Source organism: Ranitomeya imitator, chromosome 2, assembly GCF_032444005.1.
Source record: "Ranitomeya imitator isolate aRanImi1 chromosome 2, aRanImi1.pri, whole genome shotgun sequence".
Classification (NCBI taxonomy): Eukaryota; Metazoa; Chordata; class Amphibia; order Anura; family Dendrobatidae; genus Ranitomeya; species Ranitomeya imitator.
The window spans coordinates 250,229,226-250,247,038 of NC_091283.1; the positions used below are offsets into that span (position 1 = coordinate 250,229,226).

The window sequence follows — 17,813 nt, forward strand, 5'->3', positions numbered from 1 at the left end:
ATGAGAAATCGCTCCTGTCAAACCAATCTAATCAGTTTTTATGAAGAGGTAAGCTATAGACTGGACCACGGTGAGTCATTGGACGTGGTATATCTCGATTTTTCCAAAGCGTTTGATACCGTGCCGCACAAGAGGTTGGTACACAAAATGAGAATGCTTGGTCTGGGGGAAAATGTGTGTAAATGGGTTAGTAACTGGCTTAGTGATAGAAAGCAGAGGGTGGTTATAAATGGTATAGTCTCTAACTAGGTCGCTGTGACCAGTGGGGTACCGCAGGGGTCAGTATTGGGACCTGTTCTCTTCAACATATTCATTAATGATCTGGTAGAAGGTTTACACAGTAAAATATCGATATTTGCAGATGATACAAAACTATGTAAAGCAGTTAATACAAGAGAAGATAGTATTCTGCTACAGATGGATCTGGGTAAGTTGGAAACTTGGGCTGAAAGGTGGCAGATGAGGTTTAACAATGATAAATGTAAGGTTATACACATGGGAAGAGGGAATCAATATCACCATTACACACTGAACGGGAAACCACTGGGTAAATCTGACAGGGAGAAGGACTTGGGGATCCTAGTTAATGATAAACTTACCTGGAGCAGCCAGTGCCAGGCAGCAGCTGCCAAGGCAAACAGGATCATGGGGTGCATTAAAAGAGGTCTGGATACACATGATGAGAGCATTATACTGCCTCTGTACAAATCCCTAGTTAGACCGCACATGGAGTACTGTGTCCAGTTTTGGGCACCGGTGCTCAGGAAGGATATAATGGAACTAGAGAGAGTACAAAGGAGGGCAACAAAATTAATAAAGGGGATGGGAGAACTACAATACCCAGATAGATTAGCGAAATTAGGATTATTTAGTCTAGAAAAAAGACGACTGAGGGGCGATCTAATAACCATGTATAAGTATATAAGGGGACAATACAAATATCTCGCTGAGGATCTGTTTATACCAAGGAAGGTGACGGGCACAAGGGGGCATTCTTTGCGTCTGGAGGAGAGAAGGTTTTTCCACCAACATAGAAGAGGATTCTTTACTGTTAGGGCAGTGAGAATCTGGAATTGCTTGCCTGAGGAGGTGGTGATGGCGAACTCAGTCGAGGGGTTCAAGAGAGTCCTGGATGTCTTCCTGGAGCAGAACAATAATGTATCATACAATTATTAGGTTCTGTAGAAGGACGTAGATCTGGGTATTTATTATGATGGAATATAGGCTGAACTGGATGGACAAATGTCTTTTTTCGGCCTTACTAACTATGTTACTATGTTACTATGTTACTATGTCACGGTGATCAGGGACTGGCCGCAGCCCAGTAACATTCATGAGGTCCGGCAGTTCCTCGGGTTGGTGGGTTACTACCGGAGGTTTATCAAGGACTTCACCAAGAAGGCCTCGCCGTCCAAGGGTAAGAATACCCCGTTGGATTGGAACGACGGACTGGAAGGATCGTTCACTTGCTTAAAATCGGCATTAACGGGAGAGGAAGTACTAGCCTACCCAGAATACGGCCAACCATTTGTATTGTACACGGACGCCAGCAACGTGGGGCTGAGAGCGATGCTGTCCCAGGTCCAGAAGGGCAAGGAACGAGTAATCGCTTATGCCAGCAGGAAGCTTCGCTCCACTGAAAGAAACCCAGACAACTACAGTTCCTTTAAGCTGGAGTTCCTCGCAGTCGTTTGGGCCGTGACGGAGAGGTTCAAGCACTATCTGGCCTCAGCGAAATTCACCGTCTTCACGGATAATAATCCACTTACGCACTTGGACACAGCGAAACTCGGCGCCTTGGAGCAGCGGTGGATGGCCCGGTTGTCTAATTACGATTTTACCATCAAGTACCGGGCGGGGCACAAGAATGCGAATGCCAATGCATTGTCCCGAGAGCCTCACCTACCCGAAACAGAGGAAGACCAAGAAGCATTCGAAGAAGTGGAGTTGCCCGCTTTCCATCGTCCCAAGGCAACTCAGTGTTCCCATCAGGTGGAGAACAGGCGCAGAAACAAACAGGGCACCCCGTTGAATCCCCTGCCCCACCACGGGTGGACAGAGAACCAGGATGGTGACCCTGCGGTCCGTCAGGTGAAGGAGCTCCTGACGCAGGCAGGTTTGCATCCTGGCCCGGATGATCCACCGGAGACATTACAGTTGTGGAAGGAGAGGGGCAAGCTGTTTCTTCACGATGGCAAGCTGTGCCGAAGGAACATCGACCCTCGCACTCACGAATTAGTGTGGCAGATTGTGGTCCCCAGACAAGATGTGCCCATGGTCCTGGGAGCATACCATGATGGGGCAGGACACTTCGGATGGAGAAAGCTGGAGAGGCTACTCCGTGGGAGGTTCTACTGGGTCGGCATGAGGAAGGCTATCGAGAAGTGGTGTCGAGAGTGTGGCCCCTGTGGCCTACGTCGGAAGGATCGTGACAGCCAACGGGCTCCCCTGCAGCCCATCATCACCAAACGGCCGCTCGAGTTGGTCGCGCTGGATCACGTAAAGCTAACACCTAGCCGGTCAGGGTATATCTATGCTCTCACCATGGTGGACCACTATTCCAGGTTCCTGGTAGTCGTACCAGTCAAAGATCTGACGGCTAGGACGGCTGCCAAAACCTTCCAGCAGTACTTCTGTCAACCCCATGGGTACCCAGAGAAGGTGTTGACCGATCAGGGGCCGGCATTTGAAGCGGAGGTGTTCCAGGAGTTCTGCAATTTGTACGGGTGTAAGAAGATCCGAACCACGCCACACCATCCACAGACCAACGGGATGTGTGAAAAGATGAATCAAGTGGTGATCGACTTACTGAAAACCTTACCTGCAGAGGAGCGGAACTTGTGGCCTACAAAGTTACCAGACTTGGTGGACATGTACAACCACATTCCGGTGAATTCCACCAACTGCACCCCAGCGTACCTGATGCGAGGAAGGTCTAGCAATTTACCCGTCGATCTGGACATGGGGGTTCTGACCCCCGAAGATATATCACCAGATGCGGATTGGGATACCGAGAGGCAGCAGAGGTACCGCAAAGTACAGGAATGTGTGGAAAAGAGTCTCGCTCAGGCCAGACAGAAGCAAGAGAGGGACTACAACCAGCATGCTCCCGCGGCTCCATTGGCACCTGGTGAGCAAGTACTCAAAAGAAAGAGGAGACTGCACATGCTTGATGATCAATGGGAAGCGGAACCGTATACCGTTCTCCCCTCCTACTTCGACAATACAAAGGTCTGTCTCATCAGTAAGGACGGAGGAGAGACCTCAGCGGCCATATCCAGAGACCATCTGAAAATATGCCCGGATAAGCTGAAAGATGGGGAAACAGATCCCAGGATTTCTCCGCCCGTGGAAGAAGAGAAGATGATACACACTATTCTTGGCGATTTTCCCCAGTCCTGGACTCAAATAAATCAGGCCATTGTGGTACCTGTCCTAACGTTCCGTCAACCAAGACCGCCAGAACTAAATGTGGTGCCAGGGCAGCTGGACCCCACCAGAATATGCGATGCCAACGGTCGAACCAGCGGGTCCTCCCTCTGTCATCGGTGAATCTGCCATGCCCACCACTAATAGTGGTAGCACTGAGGACGCCAGTATGCCAGTGCTGCCCAGACTCACTCGAAGTGTAGCTAGAAGACAGTGCACTACACTAGCGATAGCAAGCGTAGCAGGTCCTGCCAGGCCAGTAGCAACCCCTGCGCTGCGGAGGTCCACGTGTAGCACCAAGAATCAGACTCCACTTCCTTACAGACCTTGGCGATATTAACGATAGTTGTTATTTGGTTAAAAAAAAAAATGCTTGTGTAAATATTTGTGTTATAGGTTAAAAAATGGACAATGGTGTGATGGACAGTGAATCACTCCAAAACTTTCACAGGGGCCCCTTTGTTTACCCGGGGTCCCTGCTATTCTATGGTTACGCCTACAGAACTGGAAGTCATGGACTGTGCATACATAGTAACATAGTAACATAGTTAGTAAGGCCGAAAAAAGACATTTGTCCATCCAGTTCAGCCTATATTCCATCATAATAAATCCCCAGATCTACGTCCTTCTACAGAACCTAATTGTATGATACAATATTGTTCTGCTCCAGGAAGACATCCAGGCCTCTCTTGAACCCCTCGACTGAGTTCGCCATCACCACCTCCTCAGGCAAGCAATTCCAGATTCTCACTGCCCTAACAGTAAAGAATCCTCTTCTATGTTGGTGGAAAAACCTTCTCTCCTCCAGACGCAAAGAATGCCCCCTTGTGCCCGTCACCTTCCTTGGTATAAACAGATCCTCAGCGAGATATTTGTATTGTCCCCTTATATACTTATACATGGTTATTAGATCGCCCCTCAGTCGTCTTTTTTCTAGACTAAATAATCCTAATTTCGCTAATCTATCTGGGTATTGTAGTTCTCCCATCCCCTTTATTAATTTTGTTGCCCTCCTTTGTACTCTCTCTAGTTCCATTATATCCTTCCTGAGCACCGGTGCCCAAAACTGGACACAGTACTCCATGTGCGGTCTAACTAGGGATTTGTACAGAGGCAGTATAATGCTCTCATCATGTGTATCCAGACCTCTTTTAATGCACCCCATGATCCTGTTTGCCTTGGCAGCTGCTGCCTGGCACTGGCTGCTCCAGGTAAGTTTATCATTAACTAGGATCCCCAAGACCTTCTCCCTGTCAGATTTACCCAGTGGTTTCCCATTCAGTGTGTAATGGTGACATTGATTCCTTCTTCCCATGTGTATAACCTTACATTTATCATTGTTAAACCTCATCTGCCACCTTTCAGCCCAAGTTTCCAACTTATCCAGATCCATCTGTAGCAGAATACTATCTTCTCTTGTATTAACTGCTTTACATAGTTTTGTATCATCTGCAAATATCGATATTTTACTGTGTAAACCTTCTACCAGATCATTAATGAATATGTTGAAGAGAACAGGTCCCAATACTGACCCCTGCGGTACCCCACTGGTCACAGCGACCCAGTTAGAGACTATACCATTTATAACCACCCTCTGCTTTCTATCACTAAGCCAGTTACTAACCCATTTACACACAATTTCCCCCAGACCAAGCATTCTCATTTTGTGTACCAACCTCTTGTGCGGCACGGTATCAAACGCTTTTGAAAAATCGAGATATACCACGTCCAATGACTCACCGTGGTCCAGCCTATAGCTTACCTCTTCATAAAAACTGATTAGATTGGTTTGACAGGAGCGATTTCTCATAAACCCATGCTGATATGGAGTTAAACAGTTATTCTCATTGAGATAATCCAGAATAACATCCCTCAGAAACCCTTCAAATATTTTACCAACAATAGAGGTTAGACCAATGACCAATCTTTTGCAACGTTCAAGCATCCTTACCTTCCATAACGGATATTTGTTCATAGTATATATATAAGAATTTTTGTGTGTTTTCTATTAACATGTATTGTTGTTCTTCTTTTCCCAGTCTGGGAGTACTGGATTTAACTGGGGGGAGTGCAGCGCCCCAGAGATTTGTTCATTGCAGTAACGTCGCTCTGCCACTAAGGGGAGTGATGGTATGTCTGATGGCACTGAAGGAGTTCTACTGACCAGGTATCACCAAGCACACACTACACTTCACACTCCGGCCACTAGGGGGAGCAAAAGGCTTATTTATTGGGCCACTTCTCACATTAATAAAACTAGGGGTCGGACAGGAAGTTAGGGGAACGAAGCCTGGGAGAGCTCTAGGGAGGACCTGTCAGAACTGGGAAATCTGGCAGTTACCTAGCGAAAGGACAGATTGTTACGGAACCGCGCCTGCACTACCTTGCGGCGGTATCCTAAGAAAGAGACAAGAAAGGAAGGATATTGTGGAACAGTGAGAAACGAGATCAGCACAAAGGAGATCCAGTAGGAGTCGTGCCCCGAGAACGGCAACATCTTACTGAGGCGCATAGCCGGTGGCCGGAGCACCGAAGAAGTAACAGTCTCCACGCATTACTTCAAACAGCGGCAGGACAGTTAATTACAGGTTGGCTGTCTACCATACGACACCTAAGAAGGACATAGGAGGCAATCATGGGAGAGGGGCGACACTAGGGTTCCAGAATACCTCCAGGCCTACATGTCATAAAGGTGCGTCCTAGCCATAACATACCTGGGGGACGGAGAAGAGAAAGATCTAGAACGAATGAGAACAGAAGTTGTGAGGACTATCCTGAATGCTCAGCAGGGAAGCACTACAACACACAGGCGCTAGTGGGTAGACACTGATTTCCACCTGCAAAGGGAACTCTGGATGTGCCTTCGGACTGGCCGGTCTCAGACAGCCCTGGTGACAGTGCCCTGGATTGAGGATCCTGAAACCTTCAGTAAAAGGTAAAGAAACTGAACCCTGTGTCCTCGTTATTCCTCGCACTACGCATCATCACCCTTTCTTGGACGCCCCTTAGCAGGGTCACGGACCGGGTCTAGCCACCGTGACAACCCCAGAACTGAGACAGAAAGGACCGGTACCAAGTAACCTGTGGCCCTGTCTCTGGGGGCGATCCAACTCCACGTCTCTGCGGTTGATAAATAGTTCCATATGTCCTCCTTGTTCTCTAATAAACCCCCATGCTTTGTCCAGGTTGAAAGAAACAACAGTTCCTGTTCTGATAGGTCCACTATTTATAGATCTAGCTGTACGGGACTGAGCTTTAGCTAGCAGGTTCCTTTCCTATATAGCTTTTAAGATCTGCCGTCTGCAGTAATTTTCTGTTTCAGTGATTTTAACATTATTAGCTGCTGATAGGGCCTCAATTAGGAATCCCATCCACGCCATCAATATATATGCCCTCAGATACCCTGCTGGCATAGTGTGCTGGCCAAAAGAAGAGATGGAAGCTGCAGATGTGAAGACCCGAAAGCTCCTCACAATGCATGGAGGTCTCCACCCTAAGTCTAACACCCAAAGATTGTATACCAACAGAAAGGAGGGTGGTCAAGGCTTGATAAGCATCCAAGCCACCATCACACATGAAACAAGGAGTATCCAGGAATACATCAGAAAAATGGCACCAAAATATGAGATGCTGAGAGAAAGCCTAAGGCAGCAACAACAACAGATCTGGAAGGAAGAAGAGAAGCATGAAGCGCCATGGCAAGACAAGCTGCTGCATGGATGTAACATCGACAGATAATGGAGGTGGCTGACATGGAGAAATCCTACCAATGGCTGGAGAAAGCCAGAGGCACTAATCATAGCGGCACAAGAGCCAGCACAAAGTACCAGATCCATAGAAGCAGGAATCTACCACACAAGACAAGACCCAAGGTGTAGACTATGCGAAGAAATCTCAGAAACCGTCCAACACATAGTGGCAGGATGCAAAATGCAGGAGCAGCGTTTACTGAATGCCACAACCAAGTAGCGGGAATTGTATACAGGAACATCTGCACAGCATATGGGCTAATTCCCCCTAAGACCAGATGGGAGACCCCAGAAAAAGTGGTGGAGAATGAAAGGGCTACATCCTGTGCGACTTCAAGATCCAGACTGAGAAGCAGGTGATGGCTAACCAACCAGACATTGTGATAGTAGAAAAGGATCAGAAGACAGCAGTGATAATGGATGTGGCAGTGGCAAGTGACAGCAACATCAGAAAGAAGGAATATGAGAAGCTGGAGAAATACCAGGACCTCAAAGGAGAACTGGAGAAGATGTGGAAGGTGAAGGCAACAGTGGTTCCAGTGGTGATAGGAGCACTTGGAGCAGTGAGCCCTAAGTGGGAATAATGGCTACAACAGATCCCAGGAGCAACATCTGAGCTCTCTTTCAAGAAGACTAAGATCCTGTGCAGAACCCTCAAACTCCCATGTCTCTGGTAGAGGACCCGAGAATGAGAAAGGACAACAAAGACCACCTCCATTGGGGGTGAGAAGGAAGTTTGCTTTTATAGATGTCAGTGACACCGTGTATATATATATTACATACCGTATATACTCGAGTATAAGCCGAGATTTTCAGCCCAAAATTTTGGGCTGAAAGTGCCCCTCTCGGCTTATACTCGAGTCAAGGTGGGTGGCAGGGTCGGCGGGTGAGGGGGTGAGGGCGCTGAGGCATACTTACCTAGTCCCAGCGATCCTCGCGCTGTCCCTGCCGTCCCACGGTCTTCTGTGCTGCAGCTTCTTCCCCTCTTCAGCAGTCACGTGGGACCGCTCATTACAGAAATGAATAAGCGGCTCCACCTCCCATAGGGGTGGAGCCGCCTATTCATTCCTCTAATCAGCGGTGCCGGTGACCGCTGATAGAGAAAGAAGCTGCGGCACCGAAGACCAGGCAGAGGGACAGCGCGAGGATCGCCAGGACTAGGTAAGTATAGCATATTCACCTGTCCTCGTTCCAGCCGCCGAGCGTCGCTCCATCTTCCCGGCCGGCGCCTCCATCTTCCCGGCGTCTGCGCTCTGATTGCTCAGGCAGAGGGCGCGATGACGCATATAGTGTGCGCGGCGCCCTCTGCCTGATCAGTCAGAGCAGAGACGCCGGGAAGATGGAGGCGCCGGAACGAGACGCCGGGAGCTGCAATCAAGGGAGGTGAGTATGTGTTTTTTTTTTTTTATTGCAGCAGCGGCGGCGGCAGAAATTTATGTGGAGCATCTATGGGGCACAGTGAACGGTGCAGGGCACCGTATATGGCACATCTATGGGGCACAGTGAACGGTGCAGAGCACCGTATATGGCACATCTATGGGGCACAGTGAACGGTGCAGAGCACCGTATATGGCACATCTATGGGGCACAGTGAACGGTGCAGAGCACCGTATATGGCACATCTATGGGGCACAGTGAACGGTGCGGAGCACCGTATATGGCACATCTATGGGGCACAGTGAACGGTGCTAAGCACCGTATATGGCACATCTATGGGGCACAGTGAACGGTGCAGAGCACCGTATATGGCACATCTATGGGGCACAGTGAACGGAGCAGAGCACCGTATATGGCACATCTATGGGGCACAATGAACAGTGCAGAGCACCGTATATGGCACAGCTATGGGGAAATATGAACGGTGCAGAGCACTGTATGGCACAGTTATGGGGAAATAATGATCTATTTTTATTTTTGAAATTCACCGGTAAATGCTGCATTTCCACCCTAGGCTTATACTCGAGTCAATAAGTTTTCCCAGTTTTTTGTGGCAAAATTAGGGGGGTCGGCTTATACTCGGGTCGGCTTATACTCGAGTATATACGGTAGATAGAAGAAAAGCTGGTAATTCAGCATCCGCAGTAGTGTAAAATCACAGCAGGAGCCGTCAGGCTAGAAGACATGGATTACATACAGTAAATACAAATAGAATAGGTAGATATACAGATGTCAGTGACAAATACAATTAGTACAGTGTGTGCAGCTTACTGTACATGTATTTAATTAATAAAAGATGGCGTGGGCTGTGTGAGATCCCCGCTAACAACGTGAGGAAGTCGCTCGATGCAGAGGCGAGTTCACCGGGAGAATTTCACAGCGGTGAATTTCAACTCGCCTCTGCACTGTGCGACTTTCTCATGGTGCTAGCGGGGATCTCACTGAGGTCACCGCAGTTCAGCCCAGCTGGGAACGCAGCCTCAGTGATGTCACTGCTAGTCACTGATGCTGCGTTCCCAGCAGCTCATTCATCAGTGGTTCTCAGCCTGAACGGTCACATCTTGGCACTGGGCATAGTAACTAACTGTGGTTAGTTATAACAATTTATAATGATTATCCTCCATCCCATAATCCAGTGCCCATATACTATTATTATTATTTATTTATATGGCACCATTGATTCCATGGTGCTGTACATGAGAAGTGGTTATGTACAAATTATAGCTATCATTTACAGTAAACTAACAATCACAGACTGGTACAGAGGGGAGAGGACCTTGCCCTTGTGGGCTTACATTCTACAGGATGGCAGGGGAAGGAGAGAGTAGGTTGGGGGGTTGCAGCAGCTCCAGTGTTGGTGAGGCGGTAGCTCCGGTAGTGGTGAGGAGGCAGCGGCGTCAGTGCAGGCAGTTGACTTTCCTGAAGAGGTAGGTTTTCAGGTTCCATATGAAGGATCCGAATGTGGTTGATAGTCGGACGTGTTGGGGCACAGAATTCCAGAGGATGGGGGATATTCGGGAGAAGTCTTGGGGGCGGTTGGGTGAGGAGCGAATAAGTGTGGAGGAGAGGAGGTCTTGGGAGGACCAGAGATTACGTGAGGGAAGATATCGGGAGATTAGTTTAGAGACGTATGGAGGAGACAGGTTATAGATTCCCTTGTTGGTCAGTGTTAGTAATTTGAACTGGATACGCTGAGGGAATGGAAGCCAGTGAAGAGATTTGCAGAGGGGAGAAGCGGAGGAGTAGCGAGGAGAGAGATGAATTAGTCGGACAGCAGAGTTAAGGCTGGACTGGAGAGGTGCAAGGGTTTTACCAGGGAGGCCACAGAAAAGGATGTTGCAGTAGTCGTAGCGGGAGATCATCACACATCCTCCATCCCATAGCGCAGTGCCCATATATCCATCACACATATCATCCACCCCATAGTCCAGTGCCCATATACCATCATACATTTCCTCCATCCCATAGTCTCATGCCCATATACCCATCAAACATCCTCCATCCCATAGTCCAGTGTCCATATACCCATCACACATCCTCCATCCCATAGTCCAGTGCCCATATACCCATCATACATATCCTCAATCCCATAGTCCAGTGCCCATATGCCAATAATACATATCTTCCATTCCATAGTCCAGTGCCCATATACCCATCATACATCCTCCACACCATAGTCCAGTGCCCATATACCCATCACACATCCTCCATCCCATAGTCCCGTGCCCATATACCCATCATACATATCCTCAATCCCATAGTCCAGTGCCCATATACCCATCATACATATCCTCAATCCCATAGTCCAGTGCCCATATACCCATCACACATCCTCCATCCCATAGTCCAGTGCCCATATACCCATTATACATATCCTCTATCCCATAGTACAGTACCCATATACCCATCATACATATCCTCCATTCCATAGTCCCGTGCCCATATCCCAATCATACATATCCTCCATCCCATAGTCCAGTGCCCATATACCCATCATACATATCCTCCATTCCATAGTCCAGTGACCATATACCCATCACACATCCTCCATCCCATAGTCCAGTGCCCATATACCCATCACACATCCTCCATCCCATAGTCCAGTGCCCATATACCCATCATACATATCCTCAATCCCATAATCCAGTGCCCATATGCTAATAATACATATCTTCCATTCCATAGTCCAGTGCCCATATACCCATCACACATCCTCCATCCCATAGTCCCGTGCCCATATACCCATCATACATATCCTCAATCCCATAGTCCAGTGCCCATATACCCATCATACATATCCTCAATCCCATAGTCCAGTGCCCATATACCCATCATACATATCCTTAATCCCATAGTCCAGTGCCCATATACCCATCATACATATCCTCCATCCCATAGTCCAGTGCCCATATACCCATCACACATCCTCCATCCCATAGTCCAGTGCCATATACCCATCACACATCCTCCATCCCATAGTCCAGTGCCCATATACCCATTATACACATCCTCCATCCCATAGTCCAGTGCCCATATAACCATCACACATCCTCCATCCCATAGTCCAGTGCCCATATACCCATCACACATCCTCCATCCCATATTCCTGTGCCCATATACCCATCATACATATTCTCCATCTCATAGTCCCGTGCCCATATACCCATCACACATCCTCCATCCCATAGTCCCGAGCCCATATACCCATCACACATCCTCCATCACATAGTCCAGTGCCCATATACCCATCACACATCCTCCATCCCATATTCCTGTGCCCATATACCCATCATACATATTCTCCATCTCATAGTCCCATGCCCATATACCCATCACACATCCTCCATCCCATAGTCCCGAGCCCATATACCCATCACACATCCTCCCTCCCATAGTCCCGTGCCATATACAGTGAGGCAAAAAAGTATTTAGTCAGTCAGCAATAGTGCAAGCTCCACCACTTAAAAAGATGAGAGGCGTCTGTAATTTACATCATAGGTAGACCTCAACTGTGGGAGACAAACTGAGAAAAAAAAATCCAGAAAATCACATTGTCTGTTTTTTTAACATTTTATTTGCATATTATGGTGGAAAATAAGTATTTGGTCAGAAACAAAATTTCATCTCAATACTTTGTAATATATCCTTTGTTGGTAATGACAGAGGTCAAACGTTTTCTGTAAGTCTTCACAAGGTTGCCACACACTGTTGTTGGTATGTTGGCCCATTCCTCCATGCAGATCTCCTCTAGAGCAGTGATGTTTTTGGCTTTTCGCTTGGCAACACGGACTTTCAACTCCCTCCAAAGGTTTTCTATGGGGTTGAGATCTGGAGACTGGCTAGGCCACTCCAGGACCTTAAAATGCTTCTGACGAAGCCACTCCTTCATTGCCCTGGCGGTGTGCTTTGGATCATTGTCATGTTGAAAGACCCAGCCACGTTTCATCTTCAATGCCCTTGCTGATGGAAGGAGGTTTGCACTCAAAATCTCACGATACATGGCCCCATTCATTCTTTCATGTACCCGGATCAGTCGTCCTGGCCCCTTTGCAGAGAAACAGCCCCAAAGCATGATGTTTCCACCACCATGCTTTACAGTAGGTATGGTGTTTGATGGATGCAACTCAGTATTCTTTTTCCTCCAAACACGACAAGTTGTGTTTCTACCAAACAGTTCCAGTTTGGTTTCATCAGACCATAGGACATTCTCCCAAAACTCCTCTGGATCATCCAAATGCTCTCTAGCAAACTTCAGACGGGCCCGGACATGTACTGGCTTAAGCAGTGGGACACGTCTGGCACTGCAGGATCTGAGTCCATGGTGGCGTAGTGTGTTACTTATGGTAGGCCTTGTTACATTGGTCCCAGCTCTCTGAAGTTCATTCACTAGGTCCCCCCGCGTGGTTCTGGGATTTTTGCTCACCGTTCTTGTGATCATTCTGACCCCACGGGGTGGGATTTTGCGTGGAGCCCCAGATCGAGGGAGATTATCAGTGGTCTTGTATGTCTTCCATTTTCTAATTATTGCTCCCACTGTTGATTTCTTCACTCCAAGCTGGTTGGCTATTGTAGATTCAGTCTTCCCAGCCTGGTGCAGGGCTACAATTTTGTTTCTGGTGTCCTTTGACAGCTCTTTGGTCTTCACCATAGTGGAGTTTGGAGTCAGACTGTTTGAGGGTGTGCACAGGTGTCTTTTTATGCTGATAACAAGATTAAACAGGTGCCATTACTACAGGTAATGAGTGGAGGAAAGAGGAGACTCTTAAAGAAGAAGTTACAGGTTTGTGAGAGCCAGAAATCTTGATTGTTTGTTTCTGACCAAATACTTATTTTCCACCATAATATGCAAAAAAAATTATAAAAAAACAGACAATGTGATATTCTGGATTTTTTTTTCTCAGTTTGTCTCCCATAGTTGAGGTCTACCTATGATGTAAATTACAGACGCCTCTCATCTTTTTAAGTGGTGGAACTTGCACTATTGCTGACTGACTAAATACTTTTTTGCCCCACTGTACCCATCACACATCCTCCATCCCATAGTCCCGTGCCCATATACCCATCACACATCCTCCATCCCATAGTCCAGTGCCCATATACCCATCACACATCCTCCATCCCATAGTCCAGTGCCCATATACCCATCACACATCCTCCATCCCATAGTCCCGAGCTGGGTGGCGCTGAGCAGGGAGTTCCTGGAGATGTGCTGTTATGTAACCTGGCAGTGCGGCTCTGTGTGCGGCCGCTGATGATGCGATTTTCTACGCCGGTAACAATAGAGCGCGGCAGTAATAGAGGAGGGGGATTCATTTCTGTCATGTGCTCTCTGCTCCTTTCTGGGGGGCAGACAATGGCTGGAGCTTATGTTCCCAGGGATGCTAGATTTCTCCCACCCGGTCAGTGTCTGCTGAGGTGTTGTGGAGCGGGAAAACTGCTGCTCATAGCAACCAATCACAGCTCAGCTTCTTTTAAACAGTTCTGGTGAAATGAAAGATGCTTAGTGATTGGTTGCTATGTGGAATGGGTGTGGCTTGACACACACACATACAGACACACACACACACACACACATACATACATACATACATACACTCAGCTTTATATATATAGATTTTTTTTCTTTACGTTGGAGGGCCCAATTCCAGCTGTTGCTGTCGGACCTGTGATTTCTATCTCCTCCACTGTGTACAGGATAATAAAGTGTAATAAAGTAGTTATGGACGAGACTTAACTAACATTGTGCAGTGACTCTGCTTTCCATATAGTGATGGATATTTCTTGTTGCTGAAACTATGATGTTTTTCACTTTAAACCTTTGTTAAACACCTCTGATCAGTGCGATCATACAGCATACAAGCCTCTGATGGCTCCGGTGATGCCCTGTACTACTGTAGTGCCGTGTATCATCACTGCTGTCAGTGTAATACTAACGGCCCCATACACATGAGATAAGAGTTGACTGAACGGTCATTTGGCAGACGGCCATCTCTCCCGACTCCCCCATACACACAAATATTCCAGCTTTCCTGGGGTCTGTATGAGAGAGTCGCCTCCAGACTCCTCTAGCGGAGGATTATCTACAGGAAGAACAAATGGATTATCCTCTGAAATTCAGGATGTCAGATCCTTCTCTGCCCTGACATCATCTGTCGGGAGGCCCCCAAATACATTATATAGTTGCCCAAACCCCCGAAATCAGTGATTTCATGGAACTTTAGCCTCACTGGATTCTTTACTGTAAGAGCAGTGAGACTATGGAACTCTCTGCCGTATGATGTTGTAATGAGTGATTCATTACTTAAATTTAAGAGGGGACTGGATACCTTTCTGGAAAAGTATAATGTTACAGGGTATATACACTAGATTCCTTGATAGGGCGTTGATCCAGGGAACTAGTCTGATTGCCGTATGTGGAGTCGGGAAGGAATTTTTTTTCCCCAATGTGGAGCTTACTCTTGCCACATGGGTTTTTTTTTGCCTTCCTCTGGATCAACATGTTAGGGCAAGTTAGGTTAGGCTATGGGTTGAACTAGATGGACTTATAGTCTTCCTTCAACCTTAATAACTATGTAACTATGTAATGTGTATGGGGGCGGTAAAAGGTAACTTATTGGACGCCGCCTCTGGCCCGGCCTAATAGACCTTCATACATTGCAGCTCAGACCCCATTATTAGGCATGTAAGTATCGTAATAACTAGGCCGCCCCATACTATCGAGTACTTGGGGGCGGGGGGCATTCAGCCTAAAGGTACTTTCACACTCAACGATATCACTAGCGATCCGTGACGTTGCAGCGTCCTGGATAGCGATATCGTTGAGTTTGACACGCAGCAGCGATCTGGATCCTGCTGGAAGATCGTTGGTCGGAGCTAGAAGGCCAGCACTTTATTTTGTCGCTGGATCTCCCGCAGACATCGCTGAATCGGCGTGTGTGACGCCGATTCAGCGATGTCTTCACTGGTAACCAGGGTAAACATCGGGTTACTAAGTGCAGGGCCGCGCTTAGTAACCCGATGTTTACCCTGGTTACCAGCGTAAACGTAAAAAAAACAAACACTACATACTTACCTTCCGCTGTCTGTCCTCCGGCGCTGTGCTTCTCTGCACTGTGAGCGCCGGCAAGCCGGAAAGCAGAGCACAGCGGTGACGTCACCGCTCTGCTTTCCGGCTGGCCGCTCACTGTCAGTGCAGAGAAGCAGAGCGCCGGAGGACAGACAGCGGAAGGTAAGTATGTAGTGTTTTTTTTTTTTACGTTTACGCTGGTAACCAGGGTAAACATCGGGTTACTAAGCACACTTAGTAACCCGATGTTTACCCTGGTTACCAGGGGACTGGCATCGTTGGTCGCTGGAGAGCTGTCTGTGTGACAGCTCTCCAGCGACCAAACAGAGACGCTGCAGTGATCGGGATCGTTGTCTGGATCGCTGCAGCGTCGCTAAATGTGAAGGAACCTTAACTCTGTCACCTTCTTAGATGTCATGTTTGCTTTTCACAGCAGTAAGTGGATAAACTGCCAGGGTTTTTGTTGAAGCCTCATCTGTGCCGTCCCTGCGGTGCACATCTATGTTCTGTGCACAAAAGGATTAATTTCTTTTTAATAAATGTTTAACATGTTAAAAATTATAAAATGTGTCTTCTGCTTTTTCTTGTGTTTTTATCTTTTTACAAGAATTGTTGGAGCTAATTTTCTTTAGAAACATTTTAATATGTTTTTTTTTTCTGGTGCTTTTCCTGTAATATAGGAAAGCCTAAGGCCAGAAATAAACCCTATAAATCACTGTACATGGAGACTTTGGGATCAGATCATTTCTGTCCGCGTTGATTGTGGAAACAAAAAATCTTTTCTAAAAGCCTCAAACTTCTGTGTGTGAGAATCAGAGCTGAGATCTAACGTGATAGAAGATTACAGTGCGGGGAAGACGGGAAACCTTCATATAGAGGCCGGTGGTGATGGAGTCAGTGACCGACTCTGGCCAAATATGTCTCTAGAGCCGTAGTAGAAGATGAAGATGTCGTCCTCATCATGAAGTAGTTATTTCTCATGTCGCGTGTAATGAATATCTCCTGCAGTATTACTAATGCCGATTCCAGGGTCGGTAAATGAGACGAGAATTAGCGTTATGGAAGATGAGTCTATGAGAAACGTATTCAGCTGCCGACTCCGAGGATGAAACTGCTTGTTGTCTGTGGCCTAAATATATAGGATTTATTAGTAGATGTAAAGAAGGAAACTAAATACTGTAAAATAATAAATCTCATATGTTTCCCTTATTATCTCCAGTAATTGTATTATTACACAGGATTCTTATGATGTTACATCAGCTCATCTTCTCATTCAGGTATCTACAATATCGGATCCTCTCAGTGAAGATCTTCTACAAAAGAGAATTTTCCTGATTTACCCATCAAAGATGGATATGGACAGAGACAAGATGGCGGAGAGGATATTACACCTCACCCTAGAGATCCTCTTCCGGCTTACTGGAGAGGTGAGAGATTCTGATGACGTCACATTACATCATTCTTATCTATGGGAATAACAGATAGACAGAACAGGAGAGGTGAGGACTCTGGAAATGTCTGTAGTGAGATTTATTAATGTGTCTCTCCATTACCAGGATTACACAGTGGTGAAGAAGACCTCTAGTGATCGCTGTCAGGACCCTGTGTCTGAGGGATGGGGAAGACCCCTGAGCCCAATCACGGGGCCTCCACCTCACCCCCTGATACATGAGGACATCAATGACCAGAAGATCCTAGAACTCATCTACAAGATGATTGAGCTGCTGACTGGAGAGGTGACACTGCTGGGAATGCTGGGACATTATACAGTAACACTATGAAGGGCTCGGGGGATGACGGTATCATTGTATGTGTCAGGTTCCTATAAGGTGTCAGGATGTCGCTGTCTATTTCTCCATGGAGGAGTGGGAGTATTTAGAAGGACACAGAGATCTGTACAAGAACGTCATAATGGAGGTTCCCCAGCCCCTCACATCTCCAGGTAATAGACAGGACTAAATACACACGGCCTATAATTATCTGTATGTAAAGAATGAATTCACTCCCTGTATGTGTTTCCTCCAGATCTATCCAGTAAGAGGACAACACCAGAGAGATGTCCCCGTCCTCTTCTTCCACAGGACTGTAACCAAGAAGATCCCAATGCTCCTCAGGATCATCAGGTAGATGGA

The 17,813-nt window shown here is 47.2% G+C and overlaps 1 protein-coding gene across 2 annotated transcripts in view; it reads left to right on the top strand.

The window, feature by feature from the left end:
• LOC138662926 (oocyte zinc finger protein XlCOF8.4-like) overlaps window positions 1-17,813 on the top strand; it is an 866,299-nt gene that overhangs the window by 819,078 nt on the left and 29,408 nt on the right. For both annotated transcript variants that reach the window (XM_069748934.1, XM_069748935.1), the window contains exons 2-6: window positions 5,469-6,364; window positions 16,959-17,108; window positions 17,238-17,417; window positions 17,500-17,623; window positions 17,707-17,804. In XM_069748934.1, coding sequence (XP_069605035.1) covers window positions 17,031-17,108; window positions 17,238-17,417; window positions 17,500-17,623; window positions 17,707-17,804 — 480 coding nt within the window. In that variant the 5' untranslated portion in view covers window positions 5,469-6,364; window positions 16,959-17,030. The remainder of the gene's footprint in view (window positions 1-5,468; window positions 6,365-16,958; window positions 17,109-17,237; window positions 17,418-17,499; window positions 17,624-17,706; window positions 17,805-17,813) is intronic.